The sequence below is a fragment of the Otolemur garnettii genome, unplaced genomic scaffold, assembly GCF_000181295.1.
Source record: "Otolemur garnettii isolate 467f Iridium unplaced genomic scaffold, OtoGar3 scaffold00024, whole genome shotgun sequence".
Taxonomy (NCBI): Eukaryota; Metazoa; Chordata; class Mammalia; order Primates; family Galagidae; genus Otolemur; species Otolemur garnettii.
In genome coordinates this window covers 4541747-4565430 of record NW_003852419.1, presented here as the reverse complement: position 1 = coordinate 4565430, position 23684 = coordinate 4541747, and the positions used below count along the sequence as shown (strand labels likewise).

General features: G+C 44.2%; 1 protein-coding gene and 1 pseudogene across 1 annotated transcript in view; both read right to left on the bottom strand.

The window, feature by feature from the left end:
- Positions 1–2616: 2616 nt before the first annotated feature.
- Positions 2617–3496, bottom strand: LOC100955443 (annotated as a pseudogene).
- A 13289-nt stretch (positions 3497–16785) lies between these two features.
- The window catches only part of PRKCE (protein kinase C epsilon), a 324332-nt gene continuing 317433 nt past the window's right edge, over positions 16786–23684 (bottom strand). The window contains exon 14 of the mRNA XM_023512137.1: positions 16786–20017. Coding sequence (XP_023367905.1) covers positions 19871–20017 — 147 coding nt within the window. The 3' untranslated portion in view covers positions 16786–19870. The remainder of the gene's footprint in view (positions 20018–23684) is intronic.

The following is a 23684-nucleotide window of genomic DNA, read 5'->3' as shown; positions in this document are numbered from 1 at the left end:
TTTACAAAAAATTATTTTTCACTGTGTGCTCAATGCTAATTTTTTTTTTAACTTACCATGTCCTGGTCTCTGTCTAATATAAACACATGCGGAGTAACCTCTCTTCTTTATGATGCATAGTATTCCACTGGAAGAATGTATCATTTGTTTAGCAAGTTCTATACTAAGAGACATTCCTATTATTTCCTGAGAACTCCTCGAATATAGACTGTATACTTGCTGGAGTATAGCTGGCATGTAAACTCCCAGAAAGGTTACTCAAAGAGCAAAGGTTACTCAATTATATCAAATAAATTGATATAATTTCCATACATATTCCAAGTTAGCCTTCAAAGAAGTTTGCCCCAATTTACTCTCTCATGTGCTGTGTATAAAACTGCAACCTGTCCCCCCCTTTGCCAATGATGATATTATTTTCAGTTTGGTGTCAATATGCACCAAAATATCAGCATGATAATTGCTTTAATTTGTACATCTTTAATTATGAATGAGATTGAACATTTTTTATGTGTCTATTGATGACCTATTTCTTATTGCCGTGATATCTATTCATATTCTTTGCCTATATTTCTCCTGGTCTTATCTTTTATCTCTTACTGATTTATTTATCTCTTTGAGTATTAAGGGGGGGGTTCCACCTCCACTACTCCTCTGGCTGCCTATGACTTGCATGGTGTCAACTTCAATGAACTATTTTCTGTTCTTCTGTGCCCTGAGTACTCAACAGTGTTCAATACACTTGGCTACTCCCTGCTTTTAGTCATTTTACTGACTTCAATAGTTTTTACTTCATTTATTTGGATGAAAATTTATATGAACATAGTCAAAAGAATAGTTATACAAGGTTTATAATGAAAATTAGCACCAAGTTCTCCCTTCACTAATTACTGCTCACCAGAGACAACTGGTCTCAATGATGTTAGTTGGTTCATTTGGCGTTCAATTTCCCATCACTAAATAACAGGCTTATATTGTTATTGATTGGCTTTTCAGTTCTGGATATTACCTATTGATTTTCCATTATGGAAAGTGAAGATTCAGCTATCTTTTAACCCTGGCCAGCTCTCTCACATACATGTTTACTTTTCATTCCCTATCCCCCAGTACAATTATACTATAATTTAGTTAGATCAGTTTTCTGTGTTTACATGTTTATGACTCCGTAAATGCCAGTTCCGGCTGAAACATACAGGAAACTTTTTGGTTTTACCTTTTCTGCACAGTGCATTGTTTTCTCTGGAAATAATATTTATTTCTCCATGGCCTTCCTTTTTGATGAACTCATCACTAGTTCAATGTCAAGCCTCCCCCAGTTGTGTAAATCACCTCTCAATGTGTCCAGACACATTAGGTGTTCTACCAGTTTAATCTTGAAACAATCCCCTGAATCTCCCGACCTTTTAAAATCCATTCAATTTGGCTTCTTCACTTGGCACATAGCTGTTGTCTTGGGAAATCCTTTCTCCATCATTCTGGGAATTTCCTTCTCCTCTTCCTTGTATTGAATCCCTTGTTTCCTGGATCCTCTGTTTTCCCAAGATTTCTGAGAAAGGGTGTGTGAGAGATAATTTCTTTTAACTTGAATATCTAAGATTTATTCTACAATAAAATGCAATTGATTTATCTTGAGCATTAAATTATAGCTTTAAAATAATTTTTTCTCAATATTTTAAAGATATTACTTCCATATATTATGCCTCCATTATCTTACATTGACTTTGGGAACTATAAACTCATTCTGATTCTAAATATTTGCATGTGACATCTTTTTCCGTCTTTCTTAGAATTCTGTGAGATTTTTTCTGAGACTTCCAGTGTCCTGAAATTTCACAATGTTGTCCGTTAGAGGAGTGTCTGTTTGGTTCACTGTGCCAGAAACCTAAAGAGCCCTTTTCTGCGGTGAATTTGGGGATCTTCTCACATAGGCAATTTTCTTTATTCTCACACTATACTATAGACTAGACAAAGAGAAGAGAAATTTAAAGAACTCAAGGAAAAATTAAGAAAAATATTTAAACTTAAAGCACAGAAAGAAGAAAAGAATGGGGAAAAATCCAGAAAGGAACATAAAATAATATGAGATACAGTAACATAGCTAACATATGTATAATTGGAGTCCCAGAGAGAAAAGAGAGGTGAGGGGGGAGCAGTATTTGAAAAAATAATGGTCAAGAATTTTTATTTATTATTATTATTATTATTATTTTGCAGTTTTTGGCCGGGGCTGGGTTTGAACCCGCCACCTCTGACATATGGGGCTGGAACCCTACTCCTTTGAGCCACAGGCACCGCCCCAGTCAAGAATTTTTAAATTACTCTGCTGCACTTTTTTTTTTCTCCCTGCTACCATTCATCTAAGAGCCTTTTTAGGGAGCTGTTATTCTGTTTCCTTCATCCCCTTTAAAAATAATACAATATTTTTGTTTTAAAATTGCAAGCTCCCTCTTTTTTTTGAAATCATTTTTCTTTATGTGAAGATACATGAATGAAATGTATATGAATATTTAAAAGCAAAATATTTCACTGCCCAAACTTTAAATCTCTCTAGAGCACAACACATTTTAAACACATGTAAGATCTTACAGCTATTTCAATATTCTTAGGAATGATGAGTGTTTAGCCTATCCACAGGTTAGGATCTGTTTCCAAACTTATTTCTTCAGCTTCTTTTACCTCTGAGAGCTTTTCATTATTTTCCAGTGTTTGCTGAAGTTCATGGAGAGAACTAAGAAGAACATGAAACTGTTTCTATCTCAATTCCTTTAACTTTAATACTTTCTTTAATATGTGAGAGATGTTCTAATTCTTTTCCCAGAGCTTCTAGTTCCTTTAATGTTTCATGCCTGTCTGAATGATGCTGGATCACTTTGCCAAGGCATCATATTCTTGGCGATTTTTTCATATTCCTTTTGCTTGAAGAAGCTGCATTCAGCAACGTTTTCATGTGTTGGAGCAATGCTGCATTCTCTTTCTCTATAATTTTTTTCATAATTGTCCATTTCTCTTAGATTCATATCATATATTAATGAAGTTTTGCACATTGAAAATTCACATTTAGACAGTGTGCTCAGCATGTGTTGGTACCAACCTTCCAGCCCTTGGGATCCAGAGTTGTACCATTGAATGAAACTCTTTACTTGGCTTGGCGCCCATAGCACAGTGGTTATAGCTCCAGCCACATACACCAAGGGTGGTGGGTTTAGCCTGGCCCCTGCCAGCTAAACAACTGCAACAACAACAACAACAAATAGCTGGGCATTGTGGCAGGCGCCTATAGTCCCAGGTACTTGGGAGGCTGAGGCAATAAAATCGCTTAAGCCCAAGAGTTTGAGGTTGCTGTGAGCTGTGATGCCATGGCACTCTACTGAGGGCGACATAGTGAGACTCGGGCTCAAAAGAAGAAAAAGAAACTTTTTACCAGCAGATTAATTCTCTGATCATCTCCATCGACTAAGAGATGTTTCCTTATGATTTAGTCATCAGTCACGGCTCTCATGGTGTGTGGTGGCTGCAGCAATACAAGCTGAGGCTCGCAAACTCTTATCTTTCTGAGGATAAAACTTTTGTTTCTGTGAAGTTTTCTTCTTTTTCCAAAATACCTTTTATTTTGTTTTCTAAGATAGTCTGATAAACACTTTAAAATATGTACTTTAGGATATTCAAAGAACCAAACGAAAAAATGAATTTTATCAATCTAGAGCAAATATAAGCAAAACTAAACCAGTTCCAGGTAGACATAACAAGATAAAGACCCACAATCCTTATCACATTCTGAAACTCCATAACTCTGAACACCTGAAAAAATATAAGATAGACCTGCAGACAATATCCAGACAGCTCGGGGGGAGCAGGGTTCAGAGAATTCTGTCAAAAATTTACTCCTGGGGATAAGAGTTTCACCTCGCCAGTGATAAGTGTGCACCCTTAAATACACATCCCAAGGTGTGGGGAGGATAGGGCAGACATGAGGGTGAAGTTACGGCCAGAGGTGGGTGTGTGGGGAGAAGAGTGTGAAGTGTGGGAAACATGCAAAAAAAAAAAATGCAGAGAATGTTAAAGCAGCCTCAGGATAGCTTATTTGAGAAAGTATTAGTAAAAATAACCCCATGAAACTCCCTTTTATATTAACAAATATCTGGAACAGAAAAAGACACCTCACCTGGGAAAAGGAAGCAACATTTACTTGATGCAGAATGCTCATCAGAAAAATATTGCCAAAGGAGACACAAATATCCTGTGAGAACATTTCACTATAATTAAAAAATGAAAACCTAGTAAATCAATGGTTTCTGCAAAGAAAGAAAAGCCACAAAGAAAAAACAGAGGAATTCAGGAAAGAGATAAGAAATCAAGAGTTCATGGAGAAATAATAGAGATGAGACGGGAGCTGCCAGCACTCAGGAGACAGAGAGAAACCATCAGGGAAACAAAGATGAACATAAAGGGGGAATAAGATGCAGCAGGCCTGGCAGAAAGGAAGGGGGTAAAGTAATTGTCAGAAATAAAAAAAGATGTGACCAAAGTGAAACACGAATGAAGGTTTCCAAAGGGTTAGAGAGAAGGGAGGCAAAGGAGCTCAAGATAGGTGCAGCTATAGTCACTGATGATTCAAAGAGAAAAATGAAGGGCAGCGCCTGTGGCTCAAGGAGTAGGGTGCCTGCCCCATATACCAGAGGTGGTGGGTTCAAACCCAGCCCTAGCCAAAAACTGCAAAAAAAAGAAAAAGAAAAAAATGAAGTGGAACAGATATTTAGATTATCTGAATACAGAATATAGAATTCAGGAAAATGCTGAAAGTTTGCAAGAAAAGGCAGCTTGAATCTATATAATGATAGGACACACTGTCTGCCAAAGTTAACTAACACAGTGTGGTCAATACAAAGACAGGCCTTAAGGCCAAGAAAAAAAGGAAAGAAAATCTTTTTAGCCAGCCATGCAAAAGATCAGGCTGCTTACAAGGGAGAAGAAAAAAGTTATCCAGATTCAGATTTTTTCCATACAACACAGAATAAATTAAATCTTCCAGTCTATGACCAAGATAGATTTCTCCATCAGAAATATTTTTCAAAATATTTAAAGACTGGAAGAAGATAAATCAGAAACCAAAAGCTGCCTTCCCATAATTCCTCTCAAATTTCTTGATAATGTGTGTCACCTGCTATATTTATTCCTAGGTACTTGAAGTTTTGGTGTTACTATAAATAGTATCTTTCTAAAAATTTCATTGTTTAACTATTTATTGCTCATACATAAAGATGTAATTTGGTTTTGAACATGGTGTTTGTATGGAGGTATTTTGCTTAATTTTCTTACTAATTCCAATCATCTGCAGATTCTTTTGCGTTTACTTGCCAGGCAATCACCTGTTTTGGAAGAGCGTTTTATGCCTTCTTTTCCCACGCTTATAAATGTCATTTCTTTTCTCCTCCTATCTGTTTTGACAATTGTTTTATTGCTGCACAAGCGAGGACATTCAGGCACAGTGCGTCATAAAGGAAACAAGTGACAGTGACAGTGCGTATCTATCTTCATCGATTTCACAATTTCAAAGAGAAAACGGTAAGCATTTTACTTATATGTGCTGCCAAATTAAGAGAGTTTCCTTCTTTTCCTAATTTACTGACAGGTTATTGTTGATGTTGTTATATACTAGCGTCAACCAAAGGGGAGTTTAATGAGGCCCCAGTCCTATGGAGCCTTGGAAGCCACCTTCGTTAGGAAAATAAGAAGGGTTCTTTATGTGACCTTCTTGGGCCATAAACTAACTGCACTTGGCTGACTGCAGCTGGTCTTAGCTGTGGGGAAGCAAGGTCTGCATCTAGGTGGAGTATTTTTGGCAGCCCACTGGTGCAGTGCTATGTTTGGGTAGACTGGCCAAGGAGGCTACAGTGATACGGCACCAAAGACACAGCACCAAGTAGCGGGTACATAAAGTCTGTCTGGATATCATACTTTGAGAATACATAGTGGGACCATCCTTCAGTAACTTGCTAGCAAAAATAAGAGGTTCTTGGTGGGAAGTGGTTGTCTTCTTCATTTTGGCTTTTGTCTTTGACATTCTTTAAAGTACAGCTGATCTTTGTGCGAAGGGGGAAGAATGATGGCCTTGCCCACTAAAATCTGCAAGAAGATCTGTATCTTTACGGAGCGGTGTGTGCCTCTTGTCTTGTTAAGCATCTTTATCATAAACAGTTGTTCATTTTCAACAAAATTCTTCCATATCTAATGAAATTATTATATGGATTTTGGCTTATAATTATTAATATGGTGGATTACACGAGGTGACCAGGAATTCAGGTCTGCTTTGCAGACTGACCTTTATCCAGGTCAGTTATCTCAGGGCCAGCATACTTTGGAGTGACTAGGCTTAACCTCTGGGTTTTCCTCTTCCAGTAATTCCTTAGCCTCTATCTGGTTCTTTGATGCTTCTAAGAAAATTGTAAAAAATATTATATGCCGCTTATTTAATTATTCTTAGCAATAGGGTAGTTTGAAGTTACTTATTCCCCTATAATCAGAAGGGAATTCTCACCATGAAACATTTTATATCTTTTGACTTGTGAGCCTTGTGAATGCTTCACCTGTTAAAAACTTTTTTAAAAAATATGCTAAAAAATGGAAAATTTGAATGAAATTATTACATTCCAATTAACAATACAAATGGTAAGGACTGATTCACGAAGGAAATGTTTTAAAAAACCAAACCAAAGAGACTGAAAGAAGATGAATCAGAAACCAAAAGCTGCCTCCCCTAAAAGGCATCAGGCACAGACAGTTTTATGTGGAAACAGTTCCAGAGAATAAAAGCAATAAATTATTTCAGGGAATAGAAAAAGAAGGAAAAAAAATACAACGTATTTTACAAAGTATGTTAGTTAGATTTTGTTCAGTTCATGCCCTGCCACAAATAACACCCCGAATCTCTGTGATTTGCAACTTTTTGTACTTCATTGTCTGTGGCTCATGTGCACCATATGGTCATGTTAGTCAATGTGGAAAATCCACTTTACTTAGTAAAATCCAACACTCATGTTAAAGCAAACAAACAAAATGAACCTCAAAACACCCTGGTATTGGAAAGTAACATGAAAAGAGACCTCTTTCCAAAACATATAGCAATCATTATACTTAATGTTGAAGCTATAGAGTTCCCATTAAAACCAGGAGCAAATCAAGAATGTCTACTACAATGGCTTCTATTCAAATTGTCCTGGTTGTCCTTATCTGCCAGGAGGAGGTAGGAAGCCTAAGAATTCTTTGACTAATGGCTTTATTTTTCTCATGAAGCCTAAGGCAAGGTCATCAACTGAAAGTGGGCACAAAGTTATCAGAGGTTTGAGGAGAGGAGAGGGGAAAGTATTGACTAATCTTCCAGGGTGGGAGAGCAAGCTTATGTAGGAAGCACTGAAGGACTATAAGGAATAGTTAGATGCCCATTGTGTTTCGTAGTCATGAACATACAGGGAAACCTATGAGCTAGAATTTGTGATATTCTCAACCAATATTTGGTTGCTCAGGGATAGGTACAGTAAAACTTTTGGGTTTAACCAAGTTTAGGATTTTTTTCAGGTAGATCGTAATGATTGAAAGGTGATAATATTGGAATCTCAGCTGGGCAAAGAGGAATGTGAAGACTAAAGAAAGGCGATTATGAAAAAGTGACAGGCATAATGGACAAGAAGACTCAACAAAGTAGAAAACTCACTGAGAAGATACAAAAGTGGGTGCAGAAGACTGTAGTGAGAGGGTGGGAGGCTTGTGATTGCATTTCAGAGGTAGTGGATCATTGGTGTTGAATAGGAACAGGGCAACCCTGGGGGCAGGAAGGATGGTCTAGTTAGGGTAGGAGAAAAGTTGGAGGCAAGGAGGGCAGGGAAGTGGGAGATCAGGATGTCGGATGGAGTGGCCATAGAGATGTTAGAATCTTATGGAGTGAAGTCAGGAGAGAGAAATAGTGAACTAAGAGTCTTCAGTGACAGAGGGGAAGGGCTGAGGCCAGCTAGGGGAGGACAATGACAGATGATACGGGGAAATTGACTGAGAGTCACAAGACCTGGGATCTTAAAGGAAGGAGGAAGAGACTTGGGAACATTAGTGGAGGACAAGGGAACATCTATCCCACTTAAGACCCAGAGGAAACCTGCTTCCATAAAGGGGCTGAGGGCAGGTGGAAATTGCTGAGGGTGCTCTTGAGTTTGTGGAGGCCTGGTGGGAGGGGAAATTAAGAAGGAGAAAATAGGCAGGGGATTGGGTAAAACTAGGCGCAGAATAATCAGAGCAGCAACACCCTGGTGGTGGCTAAAATAAGAGAAGACTAGTTAGTCTCTTGGGAGGGCTAAGAGAAGAGAAAACACTTTAAACTTTAAGCCTTAAATGCTTGTCTTGGGGGGTTTGAAACTGAGGGTGATGAGAGCCTTATCAATGCAGACAAAATTAATGGTGGAGTTTGAATTGGTTTGGTGGAGTTTCCTCTTAAGGATCTTGAAAGAAATTTCCGGAAGGCAGTTGTTAGGGCAAGAAGGAGGACTCTCTAGAGATGGATGTGCATCCATAGGCCCATGGCCCAAATACATCTCACCCAGCTGTGGTGGCTGTGGTGGCTTTACAGGGCAACAGCTTGTGGCAAGTTTGTGATTAAAAGTGCCGGGCAGAGATAAGGTCTAGAGGAGATGGTTTAATCAGCAAGTGGTGTCCTGTCCTCTTATCCTTTCTAATAAACAACAGATTCCAAGAATGCTACTTGCTTGAGTTTGGCCCAAGGAACAATCTCAGTTGCATAAACACCATTTTCAAGGAGCCCTTCGGGCCAAGGGTGGGGAGAAAAAGCCCTAGGAAACCACAGCTGCCTTCCTTAGCTCCTGAAGATAGGACTGAGACATACACCCTCACTGCGGTCCTGTCCTGCCTGGTGGCACACTCTCTTTCCTCCAACACCACTCCAAGGTAGGGGTGAGGGTCTCTACTCTGAGAATCAAGGAATGTCCCTAGTGCTTGTAGAAAGTGGCAGATCCCTTAGACCCGGGCTCCTTACTCTGTTTTCCCGCCTCCCATTTGATTCTTTAAACATGAATGGGCACTATGGCAGTCACTTGGTTAGAAAGTGACTCCTTATTCAAGGAAGACAAAGTTTTACAGCCCTAGTAGCACTTGAGCCCACCTTTGAAACCCACTACCCTCAAATTCCTATTTGGAGATGACGACTTCAATTTATGAAAGTTTCTATTTGCACAGGGCTGGAGGCCCTCTTGGGCCACCAGCTCCTGAAAGAGACCATTTAAGAAGCAGGGTGGCCTATCTTTGGTCTATTGTAGCTCAGTGGGGTGGGAAAGACCCCTTTGGAAAAGACCCCTGATGGAAGCTTCCCTCCACCCTCTACCCTTCCTTGTCCATGGTCTAAAATCCCACTCTCAGAGATTCATTCCTTGAGTTAAGGGTTGATTTCAGTTAAAAAGTAAAGCCCTCTCAGTTAAGGGGAATGGGAGGAGGGCTTAGGGAAAGGGACATTAGCCATTAACATTTGAACGGTGAGTTTATCCTATTAATGCATCATTGGAGATGAAACCATAAGAATAACACACACTTACTTGGGGTCAATGGTTCTAGGTCCCAGGATGGGCAGGGGAGAATAACTATGGGAAAACCTGGCAGAGACCTTTGCTCTAAAAGCAACTAGAGGGAAGTGTGGAGAAGAGGGAGGAGTAGGCCTGGGGTAGCTTGCAGGGATCTCCTGCAGCTAGAGCACGCAGGGAATGTGGAAGGACAAGGATGGCTCAAGCACAGGTTCAGCTGCAGGACAGATAAAGGGAGCCATGTTTAGCTCAAGTGCTAAAGGGGAACAGGAGTGGAGCTTGGGGCAGAGGCCTGGGGAGAGGGCACTATGGATAAAGCACTCCCTTGGCCTTGGCCTTGGGCTAGGAGTGCCAGGGAAGACTTCCTAGAAGCTTTTGATGTCAACCAGAAAGAATAATCTGATGAAGTGGAGGGTAGCTGGGAAATGAAGGTCTTACTTAGCAGAGGGACAGACATGTGGAGGGGTGGTGAAGGTGGTGGGGCTGAGGCCAGGGCTTTGGTTGGGCTGAGCAGAGGCTGGGCTCTGGACCATGGCATTTCTGAATTCTTAGTGCTGCTCTGCATCTGGCAGCTTTAGAGGACAAGGAGGTGGAGAGACAGAACTGATGGGTTGCTGTGCTCTGCAAACCTCAGGGTATGCCCTCCCTGACCCCAGGAGAAATGTGCCTGAGGCCCATTCCCTCCCACAACCGCCCACACTGGTGCCCAACTGGCAGAAGCACTTCAACATCTTCTACAGAATACATCGATGTTTTAAAAGACTTAGTTTATCTTGATGGAAACAGGAGTTAAATCCCTGTGGTCAATTCCCGGGAGTCTTTAATTCCAGCCAAGAACCTGGCTGCTTTGGCAAGACTTTTTTTCCTCCTCTCTGAGAGGTGCCTGGGGGCCACAGTGCTTCTCTGGGCAAAATAAAAAGGCAGATTAAAGAATTAAAATGTTAAAAAAAAAAAAACTAAAAAAGAAAAGTCCAAGAACAACAGGAAGTTGAACAGGAAGTTCCCATAGAAGATGAAAATATTTGAGAGTCGTGCTGAGAGCTAAGGGCTAAGGACTAGGGGTTTTCAGGGACACATAGCTGTGGAGGTGGCAGTGTTCTGGGCCACTCAACCTTCTACCATCCCTTCATTTCAGGAGATGCCCCCTGGCCTACTGGCCAACCCCTGTTCACTCCCAAGGGCTCCAGGCCACACAGCACTTAAACAGGCTCATATGCACAGATGTATGCACATGTGAACTTGACATGTGCTTGCCCAGATACACCCCTGTGTGCACACGCATGCACACATTCATGCCAATAAATACGTGTGCAGAGCAAGGTCACGTGCATACAAATGCAGAAAAGACAAACACAGAAACGCTGTGTGTGCAAAACTGCAGAGAATGTGAAGGTTAGAATATAGATCCTTCCTCTTCTTTGTATATCTGCGCACCTCTTTCCTGGGGATCTTGGTCTCTGGTGATGTCTGGCTGCTGGAAGGCTTCTCATGGGTGTGTCCCTTACCCCCCCTGTTCTCAACCTCTTTGTTTGAGGACACTTTTACACTCTGGAACAGGGGTTCTCAATCTACAGGTTGCGACCCCTTTGGGACAATGAAAATACATCCTGCATATCAGATATTTACATTACAATTCATAACAGTAGCAGAATTACAGTTATGAAGTAGCAACGGTAATAATTTTATGGTTGGGGGTCACCACAACATGAATTGTACTGAAGGGTCGCGGCATTAGGAGGCATTAGGAGGGTTGAGAACCTCTGCTGTAGAACATTATAGGATTGCAAAGAGCTTTTATTTATTGAGCTGTATCTATTAACATGGTGGCATTGTTTGACATTTTTATAAATCTTTTTGATATGCATGTAAATAGAAGGCAGCTGGATTTCCTATACCTGTGTCTGCATTAACTGTATTTTTTTTTTCTTTTTTGAGACAGAGTGTCAATATGTCACCCTCGGTAGAGTACCTTGGCATCACAACTCACAGCAACCTCCAACTCTTGGGCTTAAGCAATTCTCTTGCCTCAGCCTCCCAGGTAGCTGGGACTACAGGCACCTGCCACAACGCCCGGCTATTTTTCGCTGGAGTTGTCATTGTTGTTCAGCTGGCCCTGGCCAAGTTCAAACCCACCACCCTTGGTGTATGTGGCTGGCACCATAACCACTGTGCTATGGCCGCTGAGCCATGCATTAACTGTCTTAAGATGTGTTTTAGTTGAAGTGTATAAAGAAAATCCAGTACCAAAGAGATATGTGGTAGGAAGAGAGAGGGCCTCGTGGATTCTTTGTTAGGCAGGCGATAAGATGTCTCTCAGTGAGCCTCTCACCCCTGTCCTTGACCTTCACATTTTTGTGTAATCCCCTCCTCTTATGTGCAGGCTGGGCGTAGTGATTGGCTTCTAAGGGATACATATAGCAAAAGCGACTGTGATAGCACTTTGAAGACCCAGTCACAGGAAGACTGGCTTCCATCTCGAGCACCCTCTTGCTCTCTTGCCCCGAGGGAAGTCAGCTGCCAAGTTGTAAGCTGGGCTGTGAAGAGACCCACCCGACAGGAGCTGAGTGAGGCCTCCAACCCCCACCCAGGGAGGACCTGCACCCTGCTGACAGTCACCCAAGGTGGGGAGCAGAGCTGCCCCTGGGGGGCCTTCCTATGAAACTGCAGCCCCAGCAACCCTGAACTGTAGCCTGTGAGAGACCTCGAGGCTCCTGACTACCTCTGGACTGTGAGGTCCTATGAGGTAAATGTTTGTCATTCTAAGCTGCTACACTGGGAGGAATTTATATTAACCCATGAAAGGGTCTTGGGGACCCCTGGGAGTCCTCGGACCTCACTTTGAGAAATGCTGCCCTTGATCTGTCTTCTGCTTTCAGTCCGGGTCCTCTCTCAGCGTCCTGTTCTCAGCTGCTGCCGGAAAGAGACTGGTAAGACAGGAGGCCTGTGCAGGTGACCCTGCCAGCAGGCCCCTAATGTACGTTTCTAGCCCCTGTGCCCCTAGTGTACTTTGCTGCTCCCTGAGAGAGGATTTTCAGGCAGCGGGCAGCTAAGGAGGGACAGAATGGCAGGGTGGCCCATTTCCCACTCAGCCTGCCTGTGCTCTGTTCTGTCCCACCTGGTGCTCTCTGGGGAATCAACTGTGACCTTGCAGCTCCTTTGCTGGGACTTGAATGGCCATCCTTGCACGATCATCCTATTTCTTCTGCCTTCTGGGTCAACATATAGACAGAGTCTGACTTTGTCCTCCAGTGGGTGAAAGGTCTTCTGTGTGGATCAGCACACATTCACTCAGGCCCATCTGTCCGGCCTCAGTGCCTCAGCTGCTGGAGTCACAGCTCTTTGTACAGGTGGAAAAGCCAAGGCAGGAAGAGGACTCAGTGCAATCCAGTCAGGATAGTGGTAGAACCAGGAAAACCACATTCAAATGGAGGGATTCCTTTAACTCCCATCTGCCTAAAGAAGTGGGAAGTGCCTGATCCCGACCTCCTTCTACTCCCTGGAGCGATGCCAGCCCCGACCACTGCATCAACAACACTGTATGCCCTGGGCCACTTCCTACTTCTTCACAGGCACCTGTCATTGAGGGGATGGGAACCTAAAGACCATCTGAGCACATTGTGCCACTGAAGAGGAACAACACATGGAGACCTTGGCCCAGGAGCAGATGTGACCAGCCTAGGTCACTCAGCAACACAGAGACAATGTCGGGGTCTCAAACAAGACTTTTGTTCCTCGTCTCAGTCCCACCATCTGCCTCAGATTGGAGCTTCATGGCAGGGGAGGCTAGAGGGGTGCTGCCTCCCCCAGGCCATAGAGGCTGCGAGGGCTGTGCTGGGCTCACGGCATCTGGCTTTCAGTAGCAGCTCACTACATGATTGGACTGGCACGTGTTCAAGTTTGGTCTGTGGCCAGGGTTAGGTTGCTGGGATTAAAGGTTAGTTTCTGACAGGGTCAAGGTTAGAGGGTTGGTCTTTAGCCAGTTTAGGGGAGTCAACCATAGGAAAGGGTTGGAAAGTCAGTCTTTGTTGGGGGAGGAATAATCAGCCAATCTCTGGTAGGGTTTAGAAGTTAATCTGGCCTGGGTGAAAGGTCAGTCTTTTGGCTGGGGGAGGTCTCAGTCCATGGCCAACATTTGCTCTTTGCAAAACTAAGCAACCTCTCTGCTGCTTCCTGCAGCGTCCCTGGCATCCTGAATGTCCAGTGTCCTGAGCAGGGATGACTGGGTTAGCTCCAGCTCCATGGGTAGAGAGGACTGATGGATGGTACCAAGGGTCATGCTTTTGGGTTAGGGTGGCCTCGTTTCTAGGGCTGTCCCCAGCAGCTCGCCTGGGACACAGACCCTGCTTAAAGGGCGGGCACAGCAATTAAAAGGACCTCAGGCCCTTGGAGGCATTTCCTGTTTTCCAGTGAACTGAAAACTCAGCTTCCTGCTTAGAACGGTCCATAGGGATGGTTTCTTTTTTTGATGGTGGGCGGGGTGTCTGAAGGTGGAGGTTTTGTTGGACTTGAGGACAGACTTTCAGGGCCCTGCTAGGAGGTGGCACAGGAAATAGGGTGGGAAAGGAGAGAAAGAACCCCAAATGCCTCAGCCTATTTTTTGGCTATGTCTTTGTGTTCCCAGCCAGATTCTTTAGAGAGCAACACAAGTGTAATTGCACATCAAACAACTGTATATATTTCATATAGAAGTGAAGTTTCTCTGGAGAGAGAAAGCAATAGTGTACAGGACCTGTGTTAGGTTAATGACCAGGAGCTCTCTGGGAAGAGCAGGGTCTTTGGTGCCACCCAGACCCAGATTGAAATCATAGGCTTGAGCGCTGACCTGCCCCCACTGGCTGCACTGCCCCACCTCTCTACACTTCTGAGCCTTCATTTCTAAAGGGTGGGAGGAATACTGCCCAGCCCTATGGCATGCACCCTGAGAAGCAAGTCTCTCTGCCTCCAGCTGAGTGCGGAGGGGAAAGTGGCACAAAATTGCATCTGTCCCTCAAACAACCCAAGCAGCTCTGCTTCCACCAAAGTCAGGTGCCCAGGGGATAGCAGCACCAGTAGGCTCTCTGCCTTGTGGGCCCTTAGCTCAGCTCTGGCTCTCTTCTCATGCCTGGCTAGGTGGTAAGTGGAGAAAGGAGCAGTGGGAGGAAGGACTGTCCTGCTTAGCTCCACCCACCTTGCCTTTGGCTGCCTTTATTCCCCCCAGCCAAGCCTGTGAGTTCCTCGTCCTCAGCCAGGGATCAGCCAGGAGCTCCCCGATCCACCTTCTGCAGGTTATGAGGGAGAGCGGAGAGGCCCACCAGCCTGGCCCATGCTCCCAGTTCACCTGGCCCTTGGTGTGCTATCTTTTGTGTCACTACCCTTGCCTCTGAGTGATGTCCACTAGGATGGGTCCTTATCTTTTCCTTCAGAGAGGAGCATCCTTAAAGCAGTTGGAGGCACCAATCAACTGACTTGACTAACTGCACAGGGCAGTGCCCACCTGTGGCCCACAGGGCACTGAGTACGAACAGCCCAACACCCCTTCCAGTCTCTCCCCTCCCTCATTCTTGCCTCCTCTTCACCCTCCTGTTTTGCTTTCTCAGGGGAGTAAGGGAGGTTTAGGGCATCTGGCAATAATGTGAAAATTTCTAGACGCCTATGTGCACAGCTGTCTTGGGTAGAGGCCGAGATCAGCCCAGCCCAGGCGGCCCTGGATTAACGCATTTCTAGTACTGGTCTCTGAAAACCAAGCCCATCAGGACCCCTGAGAAGAGAGTGGCAATAATTATATAATCACAGCACTGTTCTGCTTTAGGAAAAGCTACCATCTGGGTTCAGAATCCCAAAGGAGGGTCTGTGGGAGGGGCCATTTGATTCTGAGTCCTCAGCAGAAAAGCGAAGGCCCAACAGGCCATGGTGTACATGGAGAGGACGATGAGGGATTTCTCATACCTCATCCTACCTGTCTGCCCTCTGGGACACTTCTGGGAGAATAGGTTCATCCATTCCCTCCTTCCTTCTTTTTCTTTTTTGCAGTTTTTGGCTGGAGCCAGGTTTGAACCTGCCACCTCTGGTATATGAGGCCGGGTCCCTACTCCTTTGAGCCACAGGCCCCCCCTCATTCTTTCCTTCTTTAATTGCATATGAGTTTAAAGTTTCTCCTAATTTTTGTTTAATTTCATGATAAGACAGACACACTGGTAGGAAGCTTGCTTTTCCTTGGGTGGACACTTACCTAGAAACAGCTGCCTGACTGTGAGAGAAAAATATAGGCTAAGCACCCTCCTTGGGGTGGATCTAGAAGTTCACGCTCTCATCTCAGGATAGGCCGTGGATGCTGCTGAGGGGAACACTGCAGAGGGAGGCCTTTCTGGATGATATTCCAAAGCATTGAAGGGCTTATGAAGAAGTGACTTGGTGGGCTGAGTGACAAATTAGGCCATCCCCTTACCTTAGGATGACAAATCGTAAAGCTGCAATTATTTCCATAAGTTTTAAGGAATGAGGAGTTTTCGGCCAATTGGAATTTCTGGTGTACTTGAGAATGGAGATTGTACTTCTGAGTTTCAAATATTCTTGAAAACTCCATGTTGGAGAAAGAAGAGGAGAAGAACCAAGGTAGCAGGAGTGGAATGACAGAAGAGGAGCCCCAGAGTGAAAGGGGAACATGGAGAGGCCAGGCATCACCGAGGTGGCGGCAGATCCTGACAGAGCAGGAGGGGCAGGCACAGGCTTAGTGCGGTGCTCTGCAGGCCTGTCTGCGTTCTAGGCCAGACTTCCAGGGGCTCCTGGGTTAGCAGGAGCTTCCTGGCTCCTAAATGACTGACGTTCTGAGCAGCAGGCCAGAAACCAAGTCCTAAAAAGGCTAGAATGGTTGTTGGTTGCCAGGAGATCCAGAATTTGCTTCTCTGGAAAGATAAAAATATAAGTGCCCTCTGCTTCCATGGCCACCTTCCAGCACCCCAAGGCAAATGGGCCATGACAGCGGAGAACCACGTCCAATCTGCACAAGTCCTCATTATCTCTTCTGGCAGCACCAGAAGCAAAGAGGCCAGACAGGGGTAGGCCAGGGAGTATGCAGATATGGTCATTCCCAGCCTTTGTGCATCTCCAGAGAAGAAAGCTAATGACATCCAGATTTTGGAATGTTGCAATCTATAATGGACAAAAGCCATTAAGTTTCATTAATTCCACCTTGCTCTATCATAAAGGAGATAAAAATCCTTCTTGGGATGGAGAAAGGAGACTTACTGTCATTGTATTTATTAGGTTCTGAAACAATACACATTCACATCCTTTTGAATACAGTACATTTGGCACAATAATGTTTACAACGAAATAACACTAATGAATGGCAAGTGATTAAAATTACATCTAGAAAGAAAAAAAGTACAAATAAAGCATCACAATACAAAAAAGTCCCTAAAATTGAATACATTTTATAGCCAGAATTATTTTGCACATAATTTAAAAAGAGGTAATTTTTTTAGCCTTTTTTTTTTTTTTAAAGCAAGAATGCATTGTTTTTTCACCTTTGGAGGAAAAATATTGTTTCCACTTCACAAAGTTCATAATGAGAGAACACAAGAGAACAGCTATCCTTCATATATTTTTTTGGCTTTTTTTTTTTGCATTCTTTTTTTTTTTTTGAGAGAATGAGGGACAGAGAGAGGGAGAGAAGGAGGGAGGGAAGAGTGGGGGTTGGAAAGATTAGAAAGAACTGGCTGAAGTGTAACAGTGTGTCTGCTTCCAAACTCTTGTGAAAATGAAAATGAAACAATGATTTCTCAAGGAACACACAGGCCTTTTTCTATAGACCTATGCTGGATTTAAATCTGCCTATGTGAGAACGTCATCAGCCAGAGGCATCCCAGCCTGCCTGGCTTGGTTGTGGAAGGGGGGCCTCTCAGGATCAGGCTGGCTGACTGCCTTGAGCTGCCGGGTAGAATGCATTATTTGACTTCCCAGCAAAATTGCTACTTGTCCTGTAGGAAGGGCCCAACCCCCGCTGCCATGTGAACACCACCAAGCCCTTGCACAAGGCCATTTGGCATTGTACTTAGAGCTTGCTTGGTTGTCCAAAGTTTATAGTGGTGACAGAGCAGAAGAAAGATAAAGCAGTAGTTACACATGAGTATGATGGGCAGTATTGTTGTGTCTTCCTAAAAAAATGAGATGATGCCACCATGAAGATGTTTCTGTGCTTGTACTCAACTCCCGAAGAAGTCTCTCCCCAGCATGTCAAGTTACCAAAGATAAATTAAATTAATCTAATGTTCTTCATCACTTCACTGGTATGCCAAACACATGAATTGATAGAGCATAATATTTAATATTTGCAATTATCATAAGAACAGATAATAATTACACCTGAGTTTTTTAAAAATAAAAACAAACGAGAACTGAATGTCATCATTAGTAACAATGGCTATAACCAGCCAGATGCGAATAAGGACACAAACTCTCTTATGGGCTCGAGATTAGTCACTGTCCAAGCTTTGAAACTACTATCAATAACATTCCTTTCCTTTTCTCCCATCTCTATCAGGGAATAATAGAGCACAGGAGAACTATGCGTGATATTTAATATAGCTTAATATATGTTTACGTCTTTTGAAATAAACCAAAATGAAATAAACAATACAAAGACACCCCCTCCCCCCTAGGAACATACCTATCTCTCGGTAACTTGAACCAATACACTTACAGAGTATTGCACCTGGACATTATTATAATTATTCTTTCATAGACTAAAGTTTTATAATATGCCTGAACATGCAGCAGTTGATACCTCTATATTCAATGAATTAATTCCACAGGCCTTGCAGCAAACACTATATACAAAAATCTCAAATGTACAAAAGGCAAAAAGCTTCATTAGTGCCACTTTGCCACTCACAAGTATATATAGTTAGGGGCAGCTGGGAAAATCCACGTGCAACAGTTGGAATGGATTCCATTCCCTGCTAAATCAGTTCAGTAAAATAGGTAATCAAATGACCTCCAGGAAACATATACACAAAGCCACAGAAAACCCTTGGAAATGAAAGAATGTAACACTGTCAGCATATCTACAGGAGGTAACATCACATCCGTTAAATAGTGTCCACATGAGTTGCCACTGCGTGTCCTGTCGCACAGAAACAAAACTCTTGAGTACATCTTGCCACATTGTCAGTTTTCAAAAGAGTTGCTTTTCAGTCCCCTGATACCCTTTGGGTAACCCATGTTTTGCCTCATTCTGCTTATTCCAAAAGCAGATATTTCATATATAACTTTACATATTTAGTCTTTAAAAACCACAACACAGTAGTACTACCATTTTTGTAGAAGTGCGCAAAAAATAACACACTACTGCAGAAAATAAATAGGGTTTGTGCTAGGGACTTTGAGAATCTGAGAGCCAAGTTTTGCTAGAACCCCAGGGTCATGACCATCATTGCATGGCCTTTGTGTTCAGATAGAACTTTAATAACAGGGAGTCCTGCTTTTTTCCTTTTCTCTCAATGCCTGTAGCCCCCTGTGCCCCTGAAGCACTGATAGCATAAACCTTGAACAACTGGTTTCTCATTATATGTTAGCCCTTTAATACCTACTTATTTTCAGATTGGAATTTATATCTTTTAGCCAATTGGAAAGCAAGTTTGAGAATCTATCTTTGAAATGTTTATAGAGTTCAACATCAAATTTCTTTTTTCACAAAAAGTGATTTCTCCCCCCTACACAAGATACGAACTCACGTGACTTTGGCATGCTCAACAGCTAAAACCAAAGCAGGCAAGAGTCAGCCATTCCAGAACACACTGACAGCTCGCCAACCATGCATCTCCGTGTCCCTCCCTCTTTGGGTGTGCCGAGGGTGCTGACCCGCAAAGCAGCAGCACCCATTTCTTCTGGACAGAAGGGCAGGGTGGCAAGCCAGGGTGTAGGGGGGACAAGAAGCGAGAGGGGCCAGGGATCTGTGTCCTCTAGCAGAGCCGGAGTCTTCTTGTTTGCTTCATTTTTTTCCTTTGTGGTAAAAGAACTGAAGTTGCTCCACTGCCAGGAGCCCCTGAGGAGTGGAACCAGACTCACCAACCGTCCAGACACGGCAGTGTGTGCAGCTGACTGCTGCGTTACTGGTGAGACAAGAACCGAGGGCGCTTTCTGGTCACCAGGTGGGAGAGGAGGAGGTGGCCTGGGGTAAGGGAATGCAATAAATAGAGACTGGACGTGGGACTGGGCTCCGGGGAGGAGAAGTAGTTCAAGACTTTCTGAGTCTCTGGAACACAGGAATCTTCTCGGCACCCCTTCTTGCAGCATCAGCAGACTCCACCCGGAGCGGCTTCTCAGGGCATCAGGTCTTCACCAAAATAGGAGAAGCCCTTGAATTCCTCCTGGTTGATCTGCTTCACAATGGCTTCATCCACAAGCGTAAGTACTGGCTCTTCCCGGGTAAAGTCTTGGTCAAAGTTATTGACATCTCTTTTGGTTTTCTGTGGGAAGACCAGAGAAAGCACTGAGTTGAGGTTGACCTCCCTCCTGGGGGCCCCTGCAGGGAGTGGACATGGCACTGACCAGCCTCTGGCCGAAGCAGGCCTCTAGCTACTGACAGCAGACATGGGGCTGTTCCGATGAGGTAATGATGGATGGCCCCAGGACCAGGACATCACAGAGAGGAGGGGAGAAATGAGTCAAGGTGAGAAGGAGAAAGGGGTGAGAGGGGATGGTGGAAAAGCAGGGAAGTGGGATTCCAACAGACTGTGTGTGTGTGAGTGTGTGTCTGCATCTGTGCATGTTTGGGCAAAGTGAGATGCAAAGCTCTCATCTCACACCCCTTCCAGTGACTGCTGTAACCTTCTGGCTTCATTGAGATCTCCCTTCCTGTGACTCAGGGAACCAACTTGAATCCTCCTCCCATAAAGTCTCCAGTGGTCTTTTTTCCCTAGAGGCAGATCCCCACAACCTTACTATGTCTGCTCCCTTTGAAATCCTCTCTACAAGCAGGAGGATAGGTAGCAGGGCAGAATCATCTTCTGAGAAGCCTACCTCCACCCCCCACCTGCTCTCACTATGAACCCTATTTTGTGCCTCCACATTTTCTTCTATTACTACATTCAACACATTGACTTGCCATGATGTGTTTATGCTCTTGCTTAGACTAAGCTCCTTTAAGGCAAGACTTTGTCTTTTTTAACCTTGGGTTTCCCAGTATACCCCCCTGCAGTGTCTATAGACTCTCTAGCTCAGGTGGATCTATACCAATTTGGAGGTTCAAGTCTCATGTTCAACGGTGTGGTTTATGGTTTGTAGGGGGTAGAGGGCAGCAATCAATCAACCCATGAGCAAATCCTGGTTTGGAGAGAAAACCAGAAAGCATAAATAATGCTCTCTGCCATGAGGGGCTTAGAGTTGTGCTGGGGAGTGAGTATTCTTGTCTAGAACACATGAAACACATATGAACTCATTTTTAGTTAGAAAAACATCCACAGAAAGTCAGGACTTGGCCAAAGACTTGAAGAACGGGTCACAACTGTGTTGGGAGAGACGGGAGGAAGGAAGCTTGGCAGGGAGAAAGATGGAACAAAGGCAGGGGGCAGGAACACAAAAGAGCCATACATAGGACAATGGGTTCACCCAGCTGCTGGGCAGAGTCCAGTGTGGGGACATTGGGAGCTGAGGCTGGAGTCCAATGACAGAGTCCCCCTTCAACTGTGGGTCCCCCCTTCCACCAGCAGGACAGAACACAGTACCAGGTGGATTAAAGGCACTCCAGCAATACTCTTTCAGACACTGATCGACTGGTATTACCCAGGATTAGTGACCTGGATGGTAGAATAAATCTTGTAAAAACATTAGCATTATCATTTGTAGGAGAAATAATATCAATATAATGCTATACCCCATGGAAACCAGTAACCTAAAAAATATTATTAAGTAGTACTTTTGAGACAATGCTGTATTTTGTATTCTGCTTTTGGAGATTTGCCATCCACAATGGGAAATTAAATTCTCCGAGAAATTCTAGAGTAAGGAAACCTAGTTCTTTGTTTAGGCTAGCCTTCCTCAAACTTGACATAAAATGTTTTCTTTTTTTTTTTCCTGAATAGTTTAAACTTCTCTTGAGAGCAGAGTTCTGTAGAACAAAATTTGGAAAATGTTGCTTTATGGTTTACAAAGCATCTTCACATTCATTTGTTCAACTGATCTTTGGAAAAGGCAAGCGCTGTAATCCTGGTTTTGCAGAAGAGGAACCTGTGACTCTGAGGGTCTAGGGTCTTACAGAGTCACCCAATGAGGCAAGAGCAGAGCCGGAACACAAGTCAGGTGTCAGCATGGTGCCTCCCAGTGTGGGAGGCTTGGAAATCTGGACAATGGAGAAATGGGAAGATATAGCAAAGGTGAAGTTCAGCCAGGAGACATTTCGACAAAGCTCCTAGGCTAACATACAGCTAGAAAGACCATGTGGTAGGCAAGCATGTGGGGGATGGCTGTGGGTTGGAGAGAGAGGGGGTAAGGTGGGCCAGGTAAGGCCCAGATGGGCCCAGATAGAGATCAAAATCACAAACAGCAAGGAACAGGGATACGCTAATTTTTAGCACCCGCAGTCCTGCTTGGTGTCTTCTCTTTGAGCTCAAGGCATAATTCAGTAGGTCTCAAAGACCTTAGACGAGAGACAGAAAGGCGTTTCCAGAAACAGCCTACAGCTGAAGGACATGTGTGTTGCCCCTTGAAATGGGACGGCTCAGGAGCAGTTTTATCATCTCTGCCAGGAGGGCTAGCCAGGGCAGGAGGACTCTCTGTTCCCCTTCTCCAGTGTGTACAGAGGAAGAGGAAAAGGAGCATCCTGCTTGGAGAGGACTTGAAAGGAACAAAGACCATCCCCAGAGTGACGCACATTGGCACACTGGCGGGGCGGGCGGCGGCTGGGGAAAGGGTGTGGTAATGTTCTTCCGAAGATCTCTATCGAAGGAGGGATAGATTCACTGATTGAGGAGGGCCACAGGGTACTGGCCCTCTGTGGGGGTGAAATGAGTCCAGAGAGAGGCACTGCGGTGGGAAAAGCAGCCACACCAGGGCTGGAGCTGCAGAGCGCTGTGGGGGCAGCAGTGGGCAGCAGGGTGAGGAAGAGAGTCCAGGAAAAGAGCAGGAGGAAACTCCATTGGTGTCGCCACCGAGGATGGGCATGCCCAGGTCTGTGGATTCCCAGCTCTCTCTCACACAGTTGCTAACACAGGGAGTGTGTGCATAAAGAACCTCAGAAAACTCGTCAATTCCCTGGCATTGGCTCTCTGTTTACCTAATTATTTGTGTTTCATCCATTGGACCTATTGGTTATTAGTATCTGTCTATTAGTCATGGAAACTGGTTTCATTTCCTGAGGTTACAACTTGCTGATTGTGTAACAGAGATTCAGGCTCAGTTAACACTGCTAGGGATGTCATTCCCAGAGGACCTGCAGCTCCATGGCTGGTGAGGTTGGATGGCCACTGAGCTCAGCTCCAGGATTCTCAGGGGTCCGCAAATCTGTGGCATTCAAGAGAATATGCCATTCCTCATGCTCTAGAGATGCGGCTCACCCACAAATTGGATCCTACCCTGTTTTCCTTGGAGTTATTTTAGGTACATGTCAGTTATCCACTTCCAATTCAAATAACCAATATCCCCGCTTGTGTAATTCCTGACTATGAACATTAGAGGCTTGGGAGGTTTTTTCCAAAGCAAATACTTCTGGGAAAACCCCTCCCCTGTTAATGATATGTAGGCACACAGTCCCCTCAGATTTGGGGAGGTCTGCAGATTATATATTTCACTCACTAATTTGATTCTTTGAAAAGGTGCTGCTTCCCTCATAGAACAGGCACAAGGCTTGACTCCAAGGTTCTAAGGGGCACACTCTCAGAGACACCTGTTTATCCCCCTTCTCTAATGTCTAAATAGCAGACTCTTGGCCCAATCTGCACAGCCTGACAGTGCAGACTCACTGGGACACATGGAACAACATTAACTGCAGATCTTTCCTTCTCCATGAAGCCTTTCCCACAGCCTTTGGCCCACGCTTAGGGAAGGGTGCACAGAGGAGGAGAAGGATCACCGGCCAACCTCTCATCCTGACATGGTCCTCTCCTGGTTATGTGATACTGGGAAGTTAATGTCTTTGAC